The 26,920-nt window shown below is 38.3% G+C and overlaps 1 protein-coding gene across 4 annotated transcripts in view; it reads left to right on the top strand.

The window, feature by feature from the left end:
• Window positions 1-26,920, top strand: part of Git (ARF GTPase-activating protein GIT1) — a 77,512-nt gene that overhangs the window by 3,867 nt on the left and 46,725 nt on the right. For 2 of the 4 annotated variants that reach the window (XM_072298498.1, XM_072298520.1), the window contains exons 2-3: window positions 14,945-15,078; window positions 16,619-16,742. In XM_072298498.1, coding sequence (XP_072154599.1) covers window positions 15,057-15,078; window positions 16,619-16,742 — 146 coding nt within the window. In that variant the 5' untranslated portion in view covers window positions 14,945-15,056. Of the gene's footprint in view, window positions 1-14,944; window positions 15,079-16,618; window positions 16,743-26,920 lie in introns of those variants that run through there. The other 2 variants (XM_072298471.1, XM_072298572.1) reach the window with 2 other exon arrangements.

The following is a 26,920-nucleotide window of genomic DNA, read 5'->3' as shown; positions in this document are numbered from 1 at the left end:
TAGGCAAAAACCTTTGATGAATTCCCAAAGTCCACCAAGACTAATCCATCAAAAATGTCCAAAAACTTACTCGAAAGGAAAAAAATAAAATGAAAAATAAATCCCTTGCCAAAAACAAACAAATAACCGATTTTGAGATAAATCCCTCGAATGAACTTGAAATCACAAAATCGGTCGAGGATGTCAACTGAAATTTTTCCCCCTTCAATTATGAGCTCCGCAACAAGCGTGACTCGCTTGAACCTTTTCATACACGAGCCGCACGAATTCATCTCTTCTTCTCTCCTCTCCTTCCGTCCATGGACAGAGGTCCAAAATTTTTCGGATTTACTGACGCGACCGGCTGCGGCTCGATGCGCTCTCAGTGAATCGGTGCCTTCTTATCATCCCTGATGTCGGTTTCAAGTCGGTTGCCGTTTCACCAGTCGACCCATTTTTCCATAACCACATGTTAGACTTTTTCGAAACATCATTCATCTGAACCATGGATTTTTTTTACATGTCAATTTCCTCGACCGGATTTTTTGCCCGAAAAATGTTTTTGAGGGTTTTTGTAGTTTATATCAGGTCTTTTTTGGTCGGATAAAGGTATGGCTATACGAGGAGCCAGCAAAACCGAAGTATGCGGTGAAGTAGACCATTTTTCACGTGCAGTTTTATTGATTTTCTTAAAGTGACCTCCTCATCTTCCCATATAGTCGCTCCTATCCTCGCCGATCAATTTTAGACAGAGTAATTTATTCAGATGATTTCCTTTGTCCATTTTTCATTAGTGGTACAATGTTTTTTCTTGTAACCTTTGCTATGAGACCTTGTCAAAAAGGAGCTTCTTTGAAAGATGTCGGGCGAAAGTAACAAGTTCTCGTCTTGCAGCTACTTTCCCGACTTTTTTCTTTAGTCTCTACTTTGATGCGTGTAAGTTTCAGTGTCATAAAAAAAATATAAAGCAACCTCCTCATCTCCCCTTATAGTTGCTCCTATCCTCACCGACTACCATTGGACAAGGCAGTTTATGGATAATTCTTTTTGTCCATTTTAAGAACTAACATTGAAAGTTTTCTTGAACTTTCTTAGAAAAAAGGCAAATGAAAGCAGCTTTCGGTCTGTTTGCGGCTGCTTTCCAGAATTGGTTTCTTTTTTCTTTTGCCAGTTCTCTCTCCGTAACTGCAACTTTATTCTATGGTAATAGAGAGGAAGTCTGTGTTAAACGGATTAGCATGTAATTGGGTTGATAAGACTAGGGATGCAATCTTTCGGTTTTTTCCCAACACTCAATTACTCCGATGCTACAAACTTTTCTTTCTCATACTTCTCCCTCACGGTTGGAGCTTGGTGTAAATTAAGAGATACGCTAAAGAGCAGCCTTGATTGCTACACCAATCGTAGGGTCTTATGCTCTCATCGTCCGCTTCAACGTACTGACCAGCGGTCTGAATTACAGTTGTGTAGTGTCCGGACTCGATACTCGAACCATGGTGACGGACATTTGCGTGTAATTCGTACCGATCTGCCCTGAGGGTAAGATTTTTTGTCGCAAGCTCCGTCACTTAGAATCGATCATTTTTCACGAAAATACCTTCCTGAATTTCAGTTGTGCGGAGAATTTGAATGGCCAACACATTGCCGGGGTTTCGTACGACTGTGCGGCTAAAACATCTGCCCGAGCATCTTTGGCCATCCGCTAATATATTCTCACAGCGGATGTCATCGTTCAGAGTCCCTGAATATTACTTTGCAATCCTCGTATTGGCATGGAAAGGATGTATTGGGTAGACTCGATAGGTCTGACAGTGCTGCAATCTACACATTTCAGCTCTAATACCTCTGTGAACTTAGTACTATCCATCAACGCAGCGTTATGGAGAATCAAGTAATCCATGAATTCCCTCGCACATTGCTGCTGAGCGAGCATGAACTTTTCATCCGTTTCGATACGAACGGTATAAGCAGAAAGCAATCCTCTTCGATAGGTATGATAAAGATTTGCAAGGTCTCTCAACGCACTGCGGCGGGGATAGTTTATCAGAGCAGACCTCAGAGGTTCTAAACTTAACAGAGCTTGTAATGTTGCATTAGCGTAACAGGACACTTTACTCCCATTTTCTGGCATGTTTTGAAATCTTGGGAAAGTAGACAAGTCCGATCTCTGGGCGAGGGGAGGAGGAGCATGGGACCTCCTCGGTGCATCCGAAAGGGGACCGGCAGGTGTATTTGCTTTGGTATTGTTAATGTTGATTAACTCAGGAAATTGCGAATAATAATCTATTACTACCAGGTACAAGTTTTTGTTTAATTCCATGAAATCCATGCCAAGTTTTTGCCATGGGTATTCTGCTATTTCATGAGGCAGCAAAGTTTCCGCTCTGTTGTTATTCTGAAACATATTACAAATATGACATTGCTGTACTAGTTCAGTTATTTCTTTAGAAATATTTGGCCATAATACTAATCCTATAGCTTGACTTAAACGTCTTTGTACTCCAAAATGGCTTTCATGAATAATTGTTAATATTTCTTTTCTCTGGCTTTGAGGAATTACAATTGCTGTATTTTTAAATAGAATACCATCATAAAACGATAATTCATCCCTGCAGTTAAAGTAGGGGGTTAATTCTTTGCTTACTTTAGTTGGCCATTTTGATGTGCAGTAATCAATGACCTTTAGTAGTATTGGATCGTTATTATATGTGTTTTTTTATTTTATTAAGCTTTTGATCTGAGATTGCAAGATTGCTAATGACAAGATTAATTTGTAGATTCGTTTCTTTTTCAATTTCTTTCATTATTGTAGCACTTTTTAATGGAGCTCTAGACAGAGTATCTGAAATATACATATGTTTACCAGGAACATGAACAACTTCGATATTATACCTTAATAATTTTAACCTTAGTCTTTGCAATGTAATGGGACATTTTCTGATTTCTTTTTTAAAAAGAGTAATTAAGGGTTTGTGATCAGTTTCAACTGTTACTCGGGACATAAATAAGTAGTCGTGAAATTTTGTGCAACCAAATAAAATAGCTAAACATTCTTTTTCAATTTGGCCTTGTATCGACTGAGATTTTGTTGAAGTGGACGATGCATATGCTATTGGCCTACCTTGTTGCATTATTACAGCTCCAACAGCATCTTTCGATGCGTCTACATTCATTGTTAAAGGTAAGTTTACATCATAGTATGCCAAAACTGGCGCTTCCGTTAACCGTTTTTTAATATTATCAAATTCTAGCTGATGTTCATTTTCCCACTGAAAATTTACTTGCTTTTGTAGCAATTTTCTCAGATTTAGCATTTCAAGTTGGAGATTTTTTATAAAACTTGAAATGTAATTTACCATGCCAAGAAAACGTTGCAATTGTTTTACTGTTTTGGGAGGCTTTAGATCTAAAATTGCTTCTACTCTTTTTGGATCAATTTTGACACCATCTTTGGACCAAATTGTTGAAGTAACTAAAATAAAAGACCGGTTTTTCCTTTTAAAGCCTATGCAGAAGCTCTTTATTCATTTCTAATACTTATACACTTTGATTTCCATTAAATAACTTACACACTTAACAGGCTGCGATCCTGAACGGATATATAATATTGATAAGGGAGGTAGATGATCGATGAGGTTCGGCACACCGATAGATCAAAGTACGGCGGGAAGTACAAATTCAACATGCCTCCTAAAAAAAAAAAAAAAAAAAAAAAAAAAACGAAGTTACTAAATTACAATACGTGACAGTCACTTAAAAAGTAATTTAACTTTTCTTAAGAAAAGGTAATAACGTACAGATAATGAATGACGCATATTTTCTTTCATTGGGAAAGCTCTTTTCCAAGAAGAGAAAAAAAAATCTTATTATGCGATTTCACAAAAGAATACTTTAAGACTTCTTGAAGGATGCCCGTCCTTCAACAAGACCGCAAGAATCAAACCAAAAAGGAAAAATTGCTGGCCTAATTTTCCAATTTGTTTCGCTCAGCACTTTAAAGAGTTCTTGTGTTAATCGAGTGCATAAAATCATTAAAAGTTTGAGTAAGACTTGATTTGTGACTAAAGAAATTACTTTTGCGTTCTTACAAATTTAATATGCCTCCTTGATATTTGTACGAGATTACTAAATATATATTTTCAGTACAGCTTTTAAAATACATAAAGACGGTAAAAAATTTGACATCATTTAATTTAAGGTTTAAGATTCAATAGATTTCTGAATTTTTGGAAATTAATTTTGCCTAATGCTTTAGTAAGAATATCTGCTATTTGTTGGCAGCTAGACACTTTAACAATATCAATTTCTTTTTTTTATAATAATCATTTACATAATGGTATCGTACATCAATGTGTTTTGAATTTTTGTGAAATTTACCGTTTCTGGCAAGTTCGAAAGCACCTTTGTTGTCTTCAAAAATTGGAACAGGTTGATCAAAATCTATTCCTAACTCAGTTAACAATCCTTTTATGGGTAATAGTTCTGTAACGCATTCAGAAAGTGCATAGTACTCTGCATGAGACGTGGCGATCGATACGACTTTTTGTTTTTGAGATTTCCAAAGTATGGGCGTGTCGTTTATTCTTATTAAAATTCCAGAGGTAGATTTACGATGAACAAGATCTGAAGCAAAGTCTGAGTCTACATAAGCATCTAATTTTACATCACCATTTCCTTTGAATTCAAGCTTTAAGTTTCGGGTATGATACAGATATTGCAGAATTCTAAGAGCATATTTGTAATGTATTGACGAACAGGCATTTTGAAATCTGCTTAGAAAATTTACTGAAAAACGAAACGTCCGGCCTTGTGCCATTTGCTATATAAAGTAACGTGCCAAATAAATTTCTATAGTTAATAGATGTATCAGTATTATCACAGGGTAATAGTTTTAAATTTTCTTCCATAGGGGTGTCATACTTTTTACTATCGATTACACCAAACTTTTCTGCTGCACTGATTATGTAATCTGTTTGGTTCACAGTAAGTTTTTGATGTATTAAGTCTTGTTCAATTTCTAGACCTACATAGCGTTTTACAGGTCCTAAATCTGTCATTTTGAAACGTTGAGAAAATATTTTTTTGACATAGTTGATCAGTTTTTCATTTGAAGATAAAATAAGGAGATCATCGACATAAAGTAGAACATACAAAAGGACTACGTGCAAAACGAGCCATTTGGGGCTCGGGGCGTATACCTTTGAGACTTGCCCTATTCATTCACCTAACAATGCCCCATCTTTACCCAAAGTTTCAAGCCCCTCAAAAATTTTGGGGAGACGCAGCGGGGGGTCAAAGTTCAAAACCGGCAAAATTTTCGCGAATTTATTACTTACCAAAGACCTACTAAACCAAGAAGTTTTCGAAAACGCGGTTTAAACGAGCGTATTTAGCGTGACGAGAGCTTTCAGAAAATGTATAACATCATAGGGTTTTGTCAACTTCAGCTCGACCGCAACTTTACCGCATGCTGGGGAAATGTTTTGGTCGCGAGTTATAAGAGCGGAAAGGAGCGAAGGTCGGGAAAATCGGCTATTTTAAACTGCGCGCGCGGCGTTGATCGGAGGGAAAACGTCCCTTCCCACTCATTTCGGCGAATCACACTCCTCTACCGACCTCGCATTGTTGCCACATGGCTCCTGATCTGTCGCCGCGCGCAGTTTAAAATAGCCGATTTTCCCGACCTTCGCTCCTTTCCGCTCCTATAACTCGCAACCAAAACATTTTCCCAGCATGCGGTAAAGAGCTAGAGGGGCTACAGAGAGTCAGGAACAACATTTCAGTTTTAAATGAAAATAAAAAAATGTTTTTTTTTAAATCGGCCCAAACGTGAAAAAATAAGGGGTCTCTTTTGAGCGTTCCGGCGCTTCGGAGGCGATAACTCGAGCTGAAGTTGACAAAACCCTTTGATGTTTTACATTTTCTGAAAGCTCTCGTCACTCTGAATACGCTCGTTTAAACCGCGTTTTCGAAAACTTCTTGGTTTTCGAGTAATAAATTCGCGAAAATTTTGCCGGTTTTGAACTTTGACCCCCCGCCGCGTCTCCCCAAAATTTTGGGGGGGGGCTTGAAACTTTGGGAAAAGATGGGGCATTGTTAGGTGAATGAATAGGGCAAGTCTCAAAGGTATCCGCCCCGAGCCCCAAATGACCCGTTTTGCACGTAGTCCTTTCTGTACCAATTTTTAAGAAATATAAACAATAATCATAACTCGAGCGTCCAAAATTATTTGAGATCATAAATTCGTGGAAACATTCATACCAATCTCTTGGTGATTTTCTCAGACCATAAAGAGATCTATTTAGTTTTAAAACTTTGTTTGGATCGATATTATAGCCTGGCGGAGGATAAACATAGACATCACCTTTAACTTTGCCGTTCAAAAAGGCAGTTTGAAAATCCATTTGATGAATCATTAAGTTAAAAATACATGCAAGAGCTAAAACTATTTTCAAAGAACATAAACGGGAAACTGGAGAATAAATTGCTTCATCTAAGCTAGAATGTTGTTGGTAACCTCTTGCGACAACACGGGTTTTAAATTTGCCATCAGGCTTAATTTTGTAAATCCACTTTGTTTCGATAATTTCTTTGTTATCGGGAGGGTCAACTTGTTGCCAAGTATTATTTTCTTCTAAACCATTCAATTCATCATTCATAGCTTCTTGCCAATTTACATGATCTGGAGAGATAATTGCTTGTTTATAGTTATCAGGGACAGTAATATTACAAACATTTGCAAAAATAGGGTCCTCGATAAGGCGTCTTGGTGGTTTAGTTATGCGTTTAGGCCTGGGGGATGGGGAAGGTGGCGGTGGTGTTGGAGTAAATTGATCAGCATTAGGGGTATTATCAATGATAACATTTTGATCGGGAGGTTGATTTTCAATATCATTGTTCCTTGGTCTTAGAGGGTTAGAAGAATCATCGACAATTACATATTCTTCGTTTCTGTTTGCTGTACATGGAGATTTATTCTCTAACTAGCCGTTCTGGGCGCGCTTCGCGCGCCCGTCACGCCTAGCCGGGGGCTACGCCCCCTGGACCCCCGGTCACTCGCTACGCGAGTGACATTCGGCTCGCTTCGCGAGCCGATTTTGTAGTAGTTGCAAATTTTTTATCACTATATTTTGAAGATTTCATAGAAAACATTATGAAATTCTCACTCCACAATTAACTTGTAGAATAATAATGGCAGGGCAAGAAATAGACTGTATCTTAAAGTGGACGGTTCCCACTTAGTAAAAACAGCCAACACCACGTGAAGGTGAGGAACCATCGTTAGCCACTTTTTTTTTTTTCTTCTTCTTTACTTTTCTGAAAAAAATTTACTGAAATTTTAGTTGCGTCCCCTAAAAGGAAACAGGGAGAAAAAAATTTGTGCATGGAACCCGAAGCTGAGATCATATGGATCTCTCAAGTTTTCGGATCACGCATCCGAAAAGTTAAGGTCCATCTGCCGAAGTTCGGGTCAGACAATTGAAGTAGTTCGGTATATACCGAAGATTTCAGGTCACACATCTGAAGTACTCGGTGCATACCGAAGTGCTGCAGATTTCTGACTCAGAGATTTAGGAAAAACAAAGTAGAGAACCAAGGAAATCACAGTGGAACAGAGAAAAAAATACAGTCGAATAAATAAAGAAAACTATTATCGAAGAAATTCTAATTATTAGAAAGTAATTAGCTGGCGTAATCAATGCGTAGTTGCATAGGAGCATGAGCGAGATTTATCATCAACTGACCGCTGGCCGCTAGGTACCTGGGTGGGCGAGCGACAATACGTAAGCGGTGGCATATGGTTCGATTGACAGAGGAGTGGGGAACGGTCAGACGTAGGGGAAAGGTTCAGGCTGAACCGTTCAGCACAGCGCAGCGTCAGTCACCGGGTGGGGAAGAGAGTCCGGGAGGGGACACTTCCCCTCGAGTGAAATAGAAAAAGGCAGAATCCTTCGAAGTTTATATTAATGATTTAATACTATTATCAGCATCATGAATAAATCTAATATGTATACTAACAACTACTTTTTCTCCAATTAGAATTTTATACCCATAGTCAGTGTAACCAATTAGACTTCCTCTTATCGCTCTGCATCCTAATTTTGAAGGGTACCTTTTCACATCAGGAACCATAACAAAAGATGAAGTCCCCAAAATTTTTAGGTTTGATAAATTTGGTTTTGAATTAAAAAAAATTTCATACGGGGTTTTTACTAGTACTGTGCTTGCAAGAGATCTGTTGTATAAGAATGTTGCAGTTGAAACTAATTCAGGCCAAAATTTATGTGCAACACCTGTTTCCCTTAAAAGACACCTAGTTCTGTCCATAATTGTCCTATTAAAGCGTTCTGCCACTCCGTTTAACTCATGTGTATAAGCAGGACACGGTCGCAGGTAAATTCCCTTTTGTCTGATAAAATCATGAATTCCTTTGTTTAAATATTCAGACCCATTATCACAACGTATTTCTTTGACCTTTTTATTAGTTTGATTTTCAACAAAATTAACATATGAAATAAAGCGGTTTAATACATCACTTTTGGATTTGGCAAGGAACACAAAGACAAATTTACCGTAATCATCAATGAAACTTAACAAGTAATGTTCTCCTCTGTAGCCAAGAGGATTGATGGGTCCATTTACATCTGTATGGATAACTTCTAGAATATCGCTCGTATGACCTCTTTGATTATTGAATTTAAGTTTTGACATTTTGTTTTCAAGGCAAATTTCACAATCTAAATATCTTTTACTCAAAGTATTCGGTAAACCATCGGCTAATTTTAAATTTACAAGTTCTGTAAGATCGTTCAAGTTTATGTGATCTAATGCGCGGTGCCATTTTTCAGTGTTACTCATGTTAACTGTGTTAACTTCAATTCTATTGGCATTATTGCAATTGACTGGACATTTCAATTTATACAGATTCTCACTCCTAAAGGCAATTGAGATAATTTCATTTAAAGTATTATAAATTTTTGCACAATCTTCCAGAAAAACTACACGGTAACCATTGTCGCTAATACTTGATACGCTTAATAAATTTCGTTTCATTTCTGGCACATAAAAAACATTATTGATTTCAGTTTTGATTAATTTACCGTAGAAATTACAAAAGACAGACACTTTACCTAGTTTTTCAGCCTTTAAAATAAAGCCATCAGCTGCCTTAATTTCGAGAGGGGTTTTGAGATAAGAAAGTTCTGAAAAAAGGGATTCATCATTTACAATATGGTCGCTACATCCACTATCTAAAAGGAATTCAACCAACAGATTTGAATCAGAAGAATGGCTTGCAGATAAGAGACTTACGGAACTAGAAGTTGAAGTTACGAAGCAATTCCCACTGTTCAAGGTATTTTCATCGTTTGGAGAGTAGAAGTAATCATCACTAGACGTTGAAGCTGCATTGCTTTGGTTGAAACCTCTGCTTGGTCTTCTTGCATTGTATCCTCAGCTGCGGTAACTTCCATGCCCTCGATTGAAGTTGCCTGAATCTCTTGAACCACGATTGTTGCTCGGATGTCCTCGTGAAGAAAAACCACCTCGGTTGTTACTGTAGCTTGGACAGACGTTGGCATAATGTCCTGTGCCACCACAGCGATGACAAGAGTTGTTGCTTCGCACCCACGGTCTTCTGCTGAATCCACGACTTCTTCCACGGTTGTAGGAACGGTCATCACTAGAGTTCCCTCGGCTTGGCTTGTGGGCTTGGAGATTTAGAGCTTCAAAGTTATCACTTAGCTGTAGACTAGAATCACTTGACTTCTTTTCGAAAGAGATCATTATCTTCTTCTTCACAAAATCAGCTTTGCGCTGAGCAACTGGCAAGGCATCGACAATGTCATGCAAATGAGACATAGACTCTGGAAGGGTTAACAATAAATAATTAAGATGATCTTCATCACACACATTTTCCCCTGAGATTTTGAGATCGATGATGTGTTTCTCCAAATTTTTAAGGAAGATGCTGGGATCCTCGGGGTCAAATCTTGTCTCCAGCAGCTTTCTCTTGATCATTAACTTCATTGATGTATTGGTGATAGCGAAAGTGTTATCCAATTTGGTTAGCATGTCTTTGGCGTTGTTCTCATGTCTGATGAGATCGAGAACTGAATTTGACACGACATTTACTAGGTAGTTTCGTGCTTTAATTTCCATCCTGGCCCAATCTTGTTCTTCGATATCATCTGGAATTCCATTTATGTCGGGGTCCACTGCTTCATAGCATTCTTTTAGTTTAAGAAGTAGCTCCAGCCGGTATTTCCAACCATCATAATCTTTGCAACTACCATCGAATATTGGAATTCTTAACTTAAAATATTCATCAGCCATAGTGTGGAACAAAAGAGAAAAAACGGTAGTTCGGAATCTGACACGAGGCACGAGGTTCACGAGGTCATACGGTCACGGTCACGGGCGAATTTTCGGACGCGAATTTAACAACCACTAGCTTCTGCTACCATGTTGAAGTAACTAAAATAAAGGACCGGTTTTTCCTTTGAAAGCCTATGCGGAAGCTCTTTATTCATTTCTAATACTTATACACTTTGATTTCCATTAAATAACTTACACACTTAACAGGCTGCGATCCTGAACGGATATATAATGTTGATAAGGGAGGTAGATGATCGATGAGGTTCGGCACACCGATAGATCAAAGTACGGCGGGAATTACAAATTCAACACAAATGTGTCCTACGTAGTTAAGCACAGATTGAGCGAATTTACATTTTGGTAAATTGAACTTTAGACTTATTTCCTCTGCTCTTTTCAAGACTTTAATGAGCGTTTCATCATGCGTCTCGTTATCTCCAAAAATTAAGAAATCGTCAATGTAAATTATCAGATTTGGGATATCGGCACATTTCCGCTTGAAAAATTTCGCTGGTACAATTTAATCCATACGCTAATCGCTTAAATTTAAACCCTCCAAAGGGGGTAGCAAAAGTAGTTAGTTTGGAACTTTCTTCGTCTAAAGGTAAGGCCCAGAATCCTGCCTTTGCATCTAAAGTAGTAAAAACAGTTGCACCTTTCAGTTTAGCTTTTATGTCATCTACAGTAGGAATATAATGCTTGGGGGTAATTATTTCTTTATTCAAAAAGTGAGGATCTAGGCAGACCCTTAGCTCCCCATTACCTTTGGTGACTGTTACTATGGGATTGACCCATTCAGTTGGTTCATTCACCGGCTCGATGATTCCCAACTTTACCATTCTATTTAGCTCACCACGGACTCTTCTACGCAGCATGTATGGAATTCGACGGGCAGGTTCCGCCACAGGTTTTGCATTTTCTTTTATTGTAATTTTGCATTTGGTGTCTTTAACACAGCCTACACCTTGAAAAACTTCATATTTTTTAATCCAAGATGTGTACTCAGTAGTAATTGTGTTAACTTGTTTCAATATTCCTAATTCTTTGCATGATTTAAATCCTAGAATAGGCGAAGAGTTTACTTCAGCAATTATGAATTTTATTACATGTGAGTCATTAGCATTTTCATTTACACATTTTTAATTGCGTTCGCCTATTACATTTATTCTGTCACCTGTTACGGTGCTTAACTTAACATTTGTCTTCAAAATTGGTCTTTGGCCTGGCAACCTTTTACACAAATTTTGAGGGATAATGTTAGCTTGGGCTCCCGTATCAACAAGAAAATTACAGTAATAGTCATTAACATTCAAGGTGACATACCATTGTTCATCTTGAACCCCATTAACAGCACCAATGAAGAGGTTAGGTCCATCATCATCTGTCGATTGGTAGTCGTCTTCATCGCTGGAGAATTGATTCTCCACAAGCCTGACCTTTCGCTTGTTGCATACCCTCTTAGGTGATTGGGTTTTCCGCAGACGGAGCAGTTTCTTCCAATGGCAGGACATTTACCGGAGTAGTGGATGGAATTTCCGCACGATTTGCAGGGCTTCTGCTTCCCAAAGCTGGATTGACGCCCGTGTTGAGGGTTGTGGGTGAAGTTAGACGATGTTGGTTCATCACAGATAGCACTGGTTCTCCCACGCCTTCCACGCCCTCTGAAGTTGCTGGATCTTCCGCGTTCCACCTTATTCACCAGTTGGTTTTCAGCTGGCTCCTCCTTTGACTTTGACTGTAATTGTGACGCGTGCATCGTCTGGGCAAACAACACCGCTTCGTCGCTCTCTTTCATCAGGAGTTGCACTCTAATAGCATCATGTTGAGGAAGCAGACCGGCCACAAATACTAATTTCACAATTTTGTCGTTCTGCTCTTTTAGTTCACAATTTGTGGCTAAATTCTTAAGCTTAGTGACGTACGTTTCGATCGATTCGTCCGCAGCCTGCTTTCGGGTGATCAGCTTATATATCGAAATATCAACGTTTCTTTTAGGTGAATAGAAATCGTCGAATTTCTTGATTAAGGCATCATGTTTGATCTCCTTATGAGAGATGTTGAAGGAGTAGTATACTGAATTTGCTTCTTCGCCGATATGATGCAGCAGAAGAGCATTTTTCCTTGTGTCAGACTCATTCTTAAGGTTGGTGGCGCACAGAAAAATTTCGAATTTTGTTTTCCATTCTCGCCAGGCTACAGCGATATTACCTTTTGGCTGGAAAGGTTTAATTGCCGAGAAAACAGAACGCGAGTTCGTAGCAGATTGCGATTGCTGAGCAGCAGCACTCGTGTCTTGCATGATGCTTAGAAGAAATAGGCCACTTGCAGCTGATTCCGAATTTTAATTTCGACACACATAGATAGCACTTTGGTGTGAAATTTAAAACAAAGAGTTCGAGTTAGCACATCGAGAGCATTTGCTGCTAGTTCAAAAGATGAAGAAATTCATCACGCACTTTCGAACGCGTTTCAAAGATATGCCGCACTGCTGGGTACGCTAGCACGCACTTTCAAAAGTTCGATGTCGCACGCTCTTTAAACCGCCGTTTTCGACGAAATACGGTTACGCGCAAAGCTCAAAACTACCGATTTCGCGAAATTACGAACGGAGAACGGGTTTCGGCACCACGTTTGGATAGGAGCAATCCTATTAAAGAAGGAGAAGGAGAGAAGACCAAAAGACAAGACGATAGCTAGGCAGCCATGATGAATCTGTATTGGGTTGGATGGCTTCCAGCCGTCCTCGGTCACTGTAGTGTACAGGAGAGCACAGCGCTCTCTATATGAGATATGATATACTATCATAACACACGTTTGAGGATTCCACCTCTAGTAATGAGTAAAAGTGAATCCTTGAGTTCCTAAGTCTCGCTCTTGCTCTGTATAACTTCTTAATCGATAATTTTAGTTATTCAAGATGTTTTTTGGCCGTCAATGAAGTATGTATTTTTCTTATACCCTGATAAAACTAGTGGCTTAAAATTTTACTCCTAAAGTTTTTTAGACGAATGTCCAAAAGAGTCTCCCTAAAAGTGGCCCCTTCTTTGAAACTCGGGGATTTCATTCGTGTTTGACCTAAATGAAACCTAGTAATGAGGTAAGACTGCAGTAAAAATTTTACCTTAAGTATACGTCTGGTTTCCGAGATACAGCACTGCAACGTTAGTATATTTGAATCTTAAAATTCTTCATATTTTTACGGATTTCCTTTGAAAAACCAACTTCAAGGTAAACTTTACAATACTTACGAAGCGCAAATAATAAATTATGATAGAAAGGCTCCATAAAAAAGTTTTGACTCAAGGGTAAGCCTTGTAATGGCAGTACAACGTTGCAAAGTTTACATTTTTGGGCTTTAAAAATACTCATTTTTAATAGGTATGTTTCTCATTTTCAAACCGATTTCAGTGAAGATCTAACTGCCTTTCGGGGCATGAAATAAAAAAAATTGTGATGCTCGTAGATGCATAAAATAATTTACTTCAGCATGCGATGTTACAATGTTGTAAAGTTTACATATTTAATCTATGAAAATGTCTATTTTCTATTGTCATTTTATTTGAGACAAGATAGAAAAAGTGTCAATGGTTAATATTGTGAAGCAATAAATGAGGAGGACTTCTGTTAATCCTTGGTGACAATAAATTGGTGTCAAAAATGGCACTGTTGTCAATTTTATATATTTATGAACATACGAGTACAAAATAGATTTAAAATATGGATACTTCCAATAATTTCCTGCTTTTAGAATGTAATCCAAGTGAGTTTACGGAACATAATGGAGGACTCAGCATCAGCGTTGCCTCATAATCTAAAATATTCTGCGTCAATTAAGTTGCTAATGGAACCCTTTTTCAGGTAGAATGAAAATGTAAACATAGGTAGAATATGAAAAAATTCGAGTTTTTTCAGTAGAAATAAATCTGAATATAGACCACATATCCCCTGTGCCTTGGAAAACGGAGTATCTTTAGCGTATAAATAACAGGTGTTCGTAAAATTAATCTGTTGTATCAACAGAATTAGCAGTATTACCGTATCAGTAGAACTATGCATTCAACAATAACTTTAACCATTGATAAAATGTCACAAAATATCATAAACTATTCAATGGAGTTGTTCACAAAAAATAAGATACTTGAAAATATGAGAATTTTAAAGCTCTAATATGCCAACTTTGTAATGCTGTATCTCGGAAATCAGACATATACTCAAGCTAAAATTTTTACGGGAGGCTTGGCTCATCATAAGGCTTCATTTAGGCCACATAGGAATGAAATCCCCGAGTTTTAGAAAAGGGGCCAAAAAAAGCCCGTTTTTTGGGAGGCTCTTTATAGTCACCTCAGACAGAATGATCAAATTTTTTAGTTGCTTCGGTCTTAAACGATTAAAGTTTTCTGTTTACTAACGCGTGGCGATTTTTGTTATTAGCTGTCGTAATCTGTTGAAAATGAAGAAAAAGAAATGAAAGCAGTTGTTGCTTTTACCCATTTCTGATTTACTGTCTGAAATAACACATTTTAGAGATACTTTCTGTCAACAGTCCTCAAACATTCTTATGACCTTAAGTGTGCTTATCAATTTTTAGATCCTCCATGGGCGCTCATCAATCGGGGATTACTGGTTTGCAATGAATGCTGCAGTATCCATCGCAGTCTTGGCAGACACATATCTCAAATTAGATCTATTAATAACTCCACATGGGCTGCTACTCAGTTAGCTGTAAGTATTTTATCAATCTAAATTGAGCATGTGCATTTTTCAAGTTTTAGCGCTTGATTAAATTACTTAAAAAAGTAAACAGATCCTAACAGATGTTACGATTCCGTTTCTCTGTTCGATTTTTAATCCTTCGGTTGGTGTGCCCCTGCGAGTCACATAACTGAGTGCGCTTTGGCATTTGGACCGCATCGTATAATTCCGTTTGGGGCCCAAAAATGCTGCCCACCTATGAACTCGAATTATCCAGTGGTACCAAGTTTCAAAATTCTTACTACCCGTCGTTTGACAACTGATCATACATTATAATAGCACGTATAAAACTTTGATTTCGCTTTCATCTTCTCAGTTTCAAAGTCTTAATTCTTGAAGACGCTAGTTTACAATGCGCTGTCGGCAGTACTGATTAATATTTCGAATGCATAGGTTGGCAGCAGCATTTTTCCAGTGATTTTCGTTTACACATCGTTGCCCTTTTGGGTTCTAAGAGCTCCATTAATAGAGTTTTCCATACTCTCCCCTTAAAGGCACTCCAGTCAAAATTACGCAAACTATCCACCTCAAGCAAATTTTATTTAGAGGTTCGGTACTACTTTTGTGCCCGAATCTCCGAGCTGCCATTCTATTTGAGTTCGGAACTTCGATTCGGTAACCAACGAATCGTAACATTGGTGCGTGATTTTGGAACCAACTCGCGAGGTGGTTCTAATAAAGGTTCGACCTATCAAAAATCAACGGATCTGATTGGTCAAATCTGGTAACAACGGTGTCCACTGGTGTTGGTGATTGATGCAACAAACTGGAATAAAACTTCCCAAGAAGGTTCGAAATTTTAAATAAAATTCGCTTTTTCAGTTGATCAGTATCAATTCAGTTCCCCCGGTAGGCATGGTTTAACCTAAACAAAAGTAACGCCAATCGAATATTCCTGCCCAAAATTTCCAGGAACACATGCGTGTGCTTCGAGACAGGGAACTTTGGCTGGTGCAATAAATGCGCAACAGCTACACAAAATATCCTCAATAGTTGCTCCGTCGAAGTTAAGAGTGCATTTCAAGCTTTGCCGATGAGCTCATCGTAATTTCTGAGACATTTTCTATATGAAACAACTCATATTTTTGCTTTAGCAAAAGTTTGCAAGAGGCCCATTGCAGTCCAAATATCACACACACGCAACACGCCAATCAAAGGGTTAAAAGACATGTTTGCACCTAGTTGTGATGTCCATCTCTCCAACATGATTTGGTTTCAGGCCTGAAAACTGAATATTTTACTCCTGGGCTATCTCAAAAGGTCTATTTTATGCCTTAACTGTGTAAAAATGCATTTGATTTCCCTTTACTGAAGTTAGCAGCCACTTCTGTGAAGGTTCTTCTAGTGTCGTTTGTATAACCTTTCATATTAGTTCTACATATATTCTGAAACCAAAATTATCTCCACAGACATCAAATTTGTAGCTACTGTACACTGCAACATAGAGCTCATGTCATTTTCAGCGAAAAGCGCATTTTCAGTGAATCTTTGTAGCCGGAATTCTTTCTAGGTAACACACTTGTTTTGCAGATGGTGACAACTCTAGCTTACAGCAGTGTCAACAGTTTTTGGGAGCATTCTTTAAGCGATCCAAAATCTAGTCGTAAAAAACCGCAGCCCAGAGATCCTCTACAGTAAGTTTTTTCATGTATTGCTAGGTCAAAACCTCGACATCTTACAACCACGGTTTTTTTTTCCTTTCCTCCATTAAATATCTGAAAAAATGTTATCTCTAAAAAAACAACCTGGTTTAGAATTAATCTATTCTTGAGGGTTTCTATTGCACAAAATGATGCTGGTTGAGTGTTCCAATATGCAATGCAATGCAATGCTAATTGACGAATACAACGAATTGAAAAAGTAAAGGAGTCGGCCATTTATTACTAAAAGCCTGTAAAAATATCCAGACTTTGTACTGTCTTCTTCTCACTGTCCTCGTTAAAGTAACAGGGGACCGTGTTCTATGCTCCCTGCCAAGTTAAAACCACGTTACACTTCTACGCTGCTTTGCTTTCTTTACTCAAAGTATTGGATATTTAAAGTCTTGACAATATTGGAAGTCTTTCGTTAATACTTTGCGGCCTTTCTGCAGGGTCATTGAGTTATTCTGTCAGTCACCAAGTAATGCATCATAAATTTTCAAATTCTCTAAAAATTACATTTACTGGGTACATCAAAATCGAACAAAAGTTTTGCCTGTATCTGGCAAATAGTCATGTAGCGGGCACAAATGTTCATTTTTAGGATCCGGTGGAGCCGTAAGTGATAGAAGTGTGGGAGGTATCTTAATCTCTCGTCTTGATGTCTAGAAAGTAAATATCGATGTTTTTTTTTTTTTTTCTGATGTTTAATGGCTTTGTGACTAAGCACCTGCAGCCAACTTTAGACTAGTGTTTTTCTTGTAGTGAGTAGGTTATAGGTGATTAGATACCGACTTTAGAGGTGTGAAAAGAGAGAAAAATAGAAACATGGAAAAAGGTGAGGGGTTGATAAAAAGAGGAGTTGAGTAGGGAGAGGGTGAGAACCCTTCACCATTTTCACGCTCTGATACCCGGCAGAGCGACTTCCTATGACCAGAGACTGGGTAATGGAAAACAAACAAAGTGGACATACGGTAGGAATTGAATGTGTGAGAGAGAATGATTTGTTTGGAAAAAAGGGTAGATTGAATAAAATAGAGGGTAAGACGGTTGGTGGGAGTGAAAAAAAAAAGTATAAGAAAATTATTAGTGTAAGAGTGAAGATTTGGTAGATTAGAGGTGGATATCATTTTTATCTAGAAAGAGGGCTATGGATTTAAGGGTATTGAGGTCACCGACCGAAAGAAGATATAGGGTTGAATAGGGTGGGAAGATTTCAAATTTATTTATGAGTTCAGAAAAAAGGATATTTCTATTTTTTAGCTTATCACATTGGAAAAGGATATGTTCTAGGTTTCCTATGGAACCACATTCACACAAATTAGAGGTTGTTAAGTTAATTCTAAACAAGTGAGTGGGGTAAAGGCCATGACCAATTCTAAGTCTAATTAGATTCGTAATAAGGGAACGTTTCCAGTCAAGTCTGTAAAACCATGGTTTACGAGAGAGGGTAGGGAGAAGAGATTTTAGTCTTTGTCCTTTCCACGTACAAGCTATCCAATCAGAATTCCAATCATTAAAGTTTTGTTGGGAGATAAGGGGGAACAATTGCTTAAAAAAGATTTTATTATCAACTGACTGAGGTAAATGAATAGATTTAGTCAATTGATCAACTCTTTCGTCACCTAATATCCCTGAGTGACTAGGGATCCAGATCAACCAAATAGTCCTTTCTCGGTGTCTAAACAGGATTTCTTTAGTTTCTTCAATGAGAAGGTGGAGGTCCGGTTTTTGATTAATCAGGTTAACTAATACGCTATGAGAGTCTGTACAAATTGCAACATTGGAAAGATTAAGGCTAATACTATGTTCAACAGCTTGGAGAATAGCCCACGTTTCGGCTTCAAATATAGAATTATATTCCGATAGAGAATAGACTTTACAGAATTCATTAGAGAGAAAGGCTGACGTGGTGTATTCAGCCGTCTTGGCGCCGTCAGTATAATACTGGGTAAAGTTCCTAAATTTTAATCTCATTAATTCGTTAAAGTTCATTTGGATTGAAATGTGGTCAGCTAGTTTTTTTTTAGGAATGTCTAGGAAGATGGTATTAGGTTGGAAAAATTGGAAAACAGGATCTCTCATAAGCGAGCACGGTAAATCGCTTTTTAAGATTTTGGGAAGTAAAGGTTTTCTCAGAAACCATCTGTTAAGAAAAAGTGGGTGTTGTTTATTGACCCAATAGTTACTATTCATAATTGATCTCTCAAGCATCTTTATATTCCTAATATTGGGGCTGTGATTCAGGCTCATTGCTCTGATTAGAAGTTTGTCTGTTAGGAAGTTAAATCTATTAAGGATAGGGGGGATAGCTGACTCAGCGTTTAGATTGTTGGTAGGGGTTGATCTAAGAACACTTAAGGTTTTACGTAGGCAGGAATTTTGGAGTATATTGGTTCTTTCAATAAGATTAAAATTTCTACAGTATATTGGGAGGCCGAAATCAAGAATCGGGCGAATCATACTAATGAAAAGTTTTCGAGAAACGTCCTGGTTAATACCCCAAGAAGAACCATGTAGATATGACAAAATGTTTAATTTACAAGAAATTTTAAGTTTAATAGAATTAATATGTGGAAGCCAGTTCATTTTCCTAGTATATAGGAGGCCTAAATAGGTGGCCGAGGGAAGTACAGGGATTAAGAAATCATCAAGATTAAAAGATAGGTTTTCAGGGAGTCTCCTAGTAGAAAAAATAATAGCCTGGATTTTAGGGAGAGAAAGGTCAAGTCCTAGAGCTGAGAGTGCATTGTCAATACACTTAAGGTCTGAATTAAGTAACTCCATCGCTACATCTAGTTTCTTATGGATATTATAAATAGATATGTCATCAGCAAATTCTGAAATGTATGATGTAGAGAGGGATCTAAATAAGTCAGAGGTGTAGATAAGGTAAAGTAACGGGCTAAGGATACCACCTTGGGTCAGGCCTTTAGGTTGGAGGCGAGGATTCGTAGATTTATTGAAATATGAGACTATAATGAAGTTATTTGAAATAAGATTAAAGATAATACGTGCTAGGTCAGGGTTAATGCCAATTGCAATGAGTTTCTTATAAAGGATATTATAGTTAACGTTATTGTAGGCATTTTTAATATCCAAAAAAAGTGTTGTCATATATGCTTTTTCACCGATCGCCTTATAGGCATGGCTGGATATTTGAAAGTGATTATGATAAACATTTTTACCCTTTCTAAATCCGTATTGGAAGGGAGAAAGTTTGTGATTTTTTTCGAGAAAGTACTCTAAACGGTTAAGAATTATTCTCTCAAAAAGTTTTCTATATGCTGAAATAATTCCAATCGGTCGGTAGGAAGAGGCCAATTGAGGGTCTTTATCTTTCTTTTGACTGGTGAAAATTTTAACGTTTTTCCAGGAATCGGGGATCTTTTTGGTAATTAAGATATTGTTAAAAATGTCAAGGAGGATATTTTGGGCTTTGGTGGGGGCTTCTGAAATGAATTCAACCAGGGTGTTATCTAAACCAGGATTTTTCTTTTTAAGTTTCTTAATTGCCAAAAAGAATTCTTCTTTCGAGATTTTTTCAAATGAGTTAGAGAAGGATGAAGAGTTGTTCCATTGTTTAGAGAACTGAGAATCAGGGGTAAGGGTTAGATGAAGATCATCAATCTAATCAAAATTAATGTCTTGATGCGGGGTTAGTGATCTGTTAAGAATCCTAACTTTTTCAAAAATTTCTTTGGCAGGAGTAAAATGATTAAGTTTGTCTGTGAATTCTCTCCAATTTTTCTTTTTTGTACTTTTAACCAGGAGTTTAAATTCAGCGTTGGTCTTCTTATATTCTAAGAAAGTAGAAAAGGAACAATTACTCTGGTAATCTCTTAGGAGAAAGTCACGTTTATTTTTTAACATTTGACATTCCTCATTCCACCAGGGAATTCCTTTATATTTCTTGGGTTTAGAAGGATTAGTGGTTGTCGGAGAAGAGGGAGGGAGTTGGACAAACTGGGAATGAGGAGTTTTCAATAATCTCTCATCTCTAACGCTGTTGGCGTAGGCTTCTTTCACTATTTTGATGATATTATCATAACTGTAATAGGAACAAGTGAGAAGTTGATTAAGGTGTGATTTAAACAAACTCCAGTTTTCCAATTTTGGTAACTTTTCTAGTTTAGGAGGAGCAAATGAGGAGGTGGAAGGTATCGAAGTGATATCTGAAGAGATTGTTTTATTTAAGAAGTAGGAGCATGGTAGGTGATCACTACCACCTGTTTGAAGAGCTTTCCAGTAAGTGTTCCTACAGAATGGTTCAGAAATAAAGGCCAAATCGTTGAATCTAAGGCTACGGCCCGGAGCAGTTTTTCTTGTTGGTTGGGGATTAAGTGAGTTGATATTGAAAAGATCTAATTGATGGGAAAGGTTAACAAGAACTTCGCCTCTAGGGTCACTAGAAGGGTAGCCCCACAGGGGGTGTTCTGAATTACAGTCACCAGCCCAGAACAGAGGTTTGCCAACCAGGTTATTGGATTCAAAGAAGGTCGAAAGGTTGTTCAGTAGAAGTTTACTTGTGGGATTGATGTACATATTCAAAAAGAAGAATTCAGATGAATTATCAAATATAAGTTTGAAGGTTTGTGTTTCTATTCTTGAGTTTAATAGTGATGTAGTGTCTAAGGAGAGACGTTGAAATTTATTTTTGATTTTAATTAGTGATAAGAGGCCACCGTAACCACCGTCGCGATCGTCTCTTATAATGTTGTAACCTGGAAATTTGACTCGAGAGGAGTTATTTAACCAGGTTTCAGATAACAAAACTATGTCTGGTTTCAAGTCAGAAAGAAGCATTTTCAGGTCAGTTTCATTAGAATGCAAAGATCTCATATTCCAGTTCAGGATATGAAAGTTTGAGGGAAGAGTAAATAAAGTTGGAGGTGACATAAGGAGAGAGTGGAAGAGGGGTAAGAGGGAAAGTAGGGGGGTTAAAAAGAAAGGGGAATAAAGAATAAAAGGATTAAAAACAGAACTGGGTTTTAGGGGGAAAATCAGGGAGTTAGAGTAGTCTCACTACCAATATCCATCAGGATTGGTGAAGAGACAGGTTCAGAAGTATTGGTATGAGTGGGAGGAGGTGTATTGATAGTGGATTGTGAAGGATTTGTCTTTTTAGTTTGAAGATTGGTTGGGGTTATTGATTTTGTAGAAGAAGAAGGTTTGTATTGTTGTTGGGATGCTTGTTTTTGTCCAGTGTTAGGAGGTTGTACCGAGGATCTAGGGGAAGGGGTTTGTTTCGTAGGTATGGTGGATGAGTTAGAATATGAAGAATTTTTGTTACCAGGGGGAGGAGTCAATTTAAGTTGCTGTTGTACTAAGTGCGATTGAGAGACAATAGATTGGTTTCCTTTAATCGGAACGGGCCAGAAACCTTTATTCTGTTCACTCGTTGGTTTAAGGATTTGAGTAGAAGAAGATTGGTTTTGATAGTTTTTAAGCCATCTATCGGATGGCATTACAGGATCGTTAACCTCTGAAATCTTAACTTTTTTTCTCATAGGAGAGGGGGAAAGAACGACTTCTGAATAGGGTCTTCTAAGGTCGTCGATAGAATATTGAAAGTTATCAGGACTTGTTTGTTCTTGGTCAGTGTTTGAGGTTAGAACTAGATATTTATTATTCAGAACCGGAAAGTTCTTGGGATCGATGTCATCAATAGAAATGGTCTCTTTTGCCTTAATTTTATTCTGGATTGCTAAAAGTCTATCATTCTGGGTCCGTTTGATATTTTCAGTTTTCAGCACCTTAAGTTTTTTGGTTGCTTCATGGAAGCTAAGGTTTTCAAAGGCCATAATTTTTTTATTAGATTTCTGTTCAAGGAAGGAAGGACAGGAAGGGTCGAAAGTTTTGTGGGGACCTTTGCAATGAAGACATTTGGTTGCATTAGGGCAAATATAATGCGCAGCATGTTGGTCAGAGCAGTTTGGGCATCGATTAAGACCTTTACAAGTTAAGATACCCTTAAATTCAGCACGATGGCCACAATTTAAACAGTTAGAACAGGTTGTAACGTTGTAGATGTAGGGGCTAGCTTTGCAACGAGAATAGAAGATGTAGAAGAAGTCGGGACGGGTAGTACCTTCCCATAGAAGTTCAAGTTTAGGGGTAGGAGCTAAAACACCTTTCTCATTTCTTCGGAAGATACGTCGAACTGAGATAACATTAGAATATTTATCTTTTAGGTAGTTGCCTATAGATTCGATGCCGAGGTCTGTATGTACGTCATTGATTACTAATCTACGAGTAATATAATTTAGGGGAATGAAAACCCTAGCATTTTCATAGGGGAGAATAGTTTTGTGATTGGAAACCAGATTATTAGCATGGTCGCGTTTCACGAATTCGATGTTGACTAAATTTTTGTTAATCTTTTTGATGGACATTATACCAACAATATTACATCTATAAAGGGCTTCACCTATAAGGGTAGCATGTTTGTTACCTAAACCATCATAAGATAAGGAGATAACAAAGGGGCCAGTTGAGTTATCAGGGTAAAGTAAATCCTTAATATTCTTAAGAATAATCGTTCTTCTACTTTCGGCAGAATTAACTAAAGGATCGGTGATTGTGGAGTCAGAAGCAGATTGGATTTGAGAGTTAATACCAGGGGGGTCCCCTGGATCTACTGGAGGATCAGACATTAAATGGCTGTCATCGGGAGACAGAGGTTAGAAAAGACTTACCACATGGGACGGAGTTAGATTAACAAAAAACTTAGAAAAGGATAAACCGAAATAACCAAGGAAAATGACTAGAAAAATGAGGAAAAAAGAAAACTAACTGGAAGACATAGGAACTAAAAAAACTCAAAAACGAAAAACTGAAGAAAAAAAACTAGCAAGAACCGAGAAGATAGGGAAGCGGAGAAAAAACGCACTACACACTAGTCAGCTCGGAGGATCGAACGAGAATGAAATATCGATGTTGTCGTTCTCAATTTTCGAAAAGACACCCCTAATCCAAGATGGCGGCGAAAATGACCCGTGTGGGGATGAAATATAAAAAATCAACCCTTTTGGCCGACTGAGGAGTCGTGTGTCTTTTTGGTCGTAGAATTCAAGTTTACAGTCCAAATCAACTTCAAAAAAATTCACGTTTTTAAAATTACAGCTCCGTAGCGCTATTTTAGTGGCCCACTGAGCGCCGACCGGCCGCTCAGTTGTCCAGTACGGAGCTGTAATTTTAAAAACGTGAATATTTTTGAAGTATCTGTAATATCTGAACTCAGCGACCCTCAAGAGTCCCTAATAATGCATTTTGCTCAGTTTGAACATTCAATCTGATTTAATAACAGTCAAATCCGACTTTTGCGCGCGAAAATCGGTCGGCGCGCGTTGAGCGGAAACTTCAATCGATCATAATTCCGAAACCGTTCGGTTCCCCAGCTTATATGACCACTCGTTGGATGCGGAAAAAGACGAGCACTTTAAAAAACAGGTTTTGGCTCAAATACAAAATTGTGCTCTTTCAATTTAGTGTGTTTAAAAGAAATTGTTTTTCCTCAAAAACTGAAAAAAAGCACATAAGTCAAGTTAAAAATTTAATTTTGGGATTTTGACCTTTAGAATCTTTAAGTATGCAATTTTAGTCGATTTTTTGTCCAAACCGGGCCTCAATACCTTGTTTCGTTCGAAAGATATTGAGGTTCACAGGTTTTGACTTCCACCCCCCCTAGCGCCCCCCCAAAATTTTTTGGGGGTCTGAAAATTTGGGAGAAGGAGCGCTCCAATATTAGTAACTGATAGACGAAGTTTGAATAAGTTTTAGTGGGGGAGGGGGGCGAAAAATGTCGTTTTTGCATACGACTCTTTGATTTGAATTTATCCTCTTGATTTTTCCCTCATGTCTTCTTCTAAACGTGTTTTAAATGCCTAAAACGAATATACTAAAAAACTTGGGACGATTAATATTTATAATTCACCTATTTTGGCTGGGTAACAAGCAAGGATCTAAAGCTAGTTTTTCTTCTGCTTATGGTGGTCCTGCCGGTTCAAACAGACCGTTACAGTCATAAATGACCGTTACTCCCAAATGAAATTAATTGGTCGATGACGGACCAAAAATAACCTAAAGCTAAAAAAATAAATGTGGGTAAGTGCATTTGGGCAAAAATCAACCTAGAATAATTAGTTTGCGCAATTTTATTCAGTTCCCGCCCTACATTTGAATTTCTAACTTGTCCCAATTTCGCCGCCAATCCTCTAGCCAATAGTAGAGGTGGTTGTAAAGAAGCTTCATCTTTTGCTTTTAGCGCTCCGTCTTCATGTCTTTGGTTTTAACTGTTGTGACCCGAAGCGAATTTTATTTAGAGGTTCGGTCCTACTTTTGTGCCCGAACCTCCGAGTTGCCATTCTATTTGAGTTCGGAACTTCCGATTCGGTGACTAGCGAATTGCAACGTTGGTGCGTGATTTCGGTACCACCTCGCAAGGTGGTTCTAAAAAAGGTTCGACCTATCGAAAACCAAAAGAGGTTCGGAACTTTAAATAAAATTCGCTCCAGGCGATCGCAGCGCTACCTCGCGTAGGATCCTGGTAAACTCAGAGGATCCTTCCCCCGAACAGAGAGTATGGAAGGTTAGAGGCCCGACTTAATGACAAGACATCAGAGAGTATGGAAGGTTAGAGGCTCGTCTTAGGGTGCGGCTTATTTTCGTCATGTCGGAAAATCGACGAGGTCCGGGTGGCAATCGACGATATCTATGACAATAATAGGCTGTATAAAATTTGAGCCAATTTGAAGCTTTTTTAGCTGATGCTCAAAGGGATCAAAACTAAGGGGCAAAATTACATTGGTTTAAATGGGCGGAAAAACGCCTGATCTGCGCAAATGCGTTTTTTGGATCTAAAATGCGCTTGAATGAAGAAAATCTGACCAACTCTTAGAGAGGCATCTAGGGGCCCATTTGAAACGAGAAAATCACACTTTTGACCCATGAGTGGGGACAGGGGGGTCACGGGGTAGCCGGTTTGGAGGCGCCGCGCCCGGAGCTAAGAATTCGCTTCTGATCGAACTCAAAATAAGTGTTCCAAAGTTGAAGAGGCAAATTTATCTCACAACTTGATGAGAAATAATGTATAATAGTTGTTTTAGCCCTTGAGAACTATACTTGGCCCTTTACAATGTTACCTCACATACTATTTCTCGAGCCTGGAACGAAATTGGTGTATATATTATATCTTGCATTCGAGTGATCCCCCTACCCTCACCCATGGGTCAAAAGTGTGATTTTCTCGTTTCAAATAGGCCCCTAGATGCCTCTCTAAGAGTTGGTCAGGTTTTTTTTTATTCAAGCGCATTTTAGATCCAAAAAACGCATTTGCGCAGATCAGGCGTTTTTCCGCCCAATTAAACCAATGTAATTTTGCCCCTTAGTTTTGATCCCTTTAAGAATCAGCTGAAAAAGCTTCAAATTGGCTCAAATTTTATATAGCCTATTATTTTCATAGGTATCATCGATTGCCACCCGGACCTCGTCGATTTTCCGACATGACGAAAATAAGCCGCACCCTAGGCTCGTCTTAATGCTAAGAAATTGAAACAGAAGCGCTCGCAGCGCGCTCGCTGGCAACGTACGCACCTACTATTTTCTGTTGTTTTCCAGTGACTAGTGGTGGGTATGTTGCTGCCGGACCGCCTGCACGTAGAAAATGTTTCATACTTCGTCCGCCCGCCACCAAGGTACACTCTACTACAGGTTTGAACAAATGGAATTTCAGAAAGCGCAAGCTACACTCTAACCTTTTGACCTTCAGCGTCGGACATTTTTGCCGCCATTTTAGGGCCTGGAGCGCCCCCCCCCCCCCATGCTCCGATAAGGTCAATGTAACTTCATTTTCGGGTTTTAGGCCTTGTCTCGACGGCGCAACTGTTGAGGGAATCAGGTAGACTGTTACGAGTTTGCTGCCCCAACCGAAGTTCCCTGTCTCGACGCAGAAGCAAGTGTTCCTGGAACTTTTAGGCGGGAATATTTGAACAACATTAATTTTTTTAGGTTAAACGATGTCAATTGAGGTAACTGAACTAATAATTATGAACGGGAGGTGAATATTTTGCGTTATTTCGACCAGGTATAAAACAAAAAACAATAACATAACACAGATATGGATAAAAAGAAAATATATTCGATAAAATTTTATTTGCCTGCTGTAGTGACAT

Source organism: Bemisia tabaci, chromosome 1 (assembly GCF_918797505.1).
Source record: "Bemisia tabaci chromosome 1, PGI_BMITA_v3".
Lineage (NCBI taxonomy): Eukaryota > Metazoa > Arthropoda > Insecta > Hemiptera > Aleyrodidae > Bemisia > Bemisia tabaci.
This window is presented reverse-complemented; position numbering and strand designations above follow the sequence as displayed.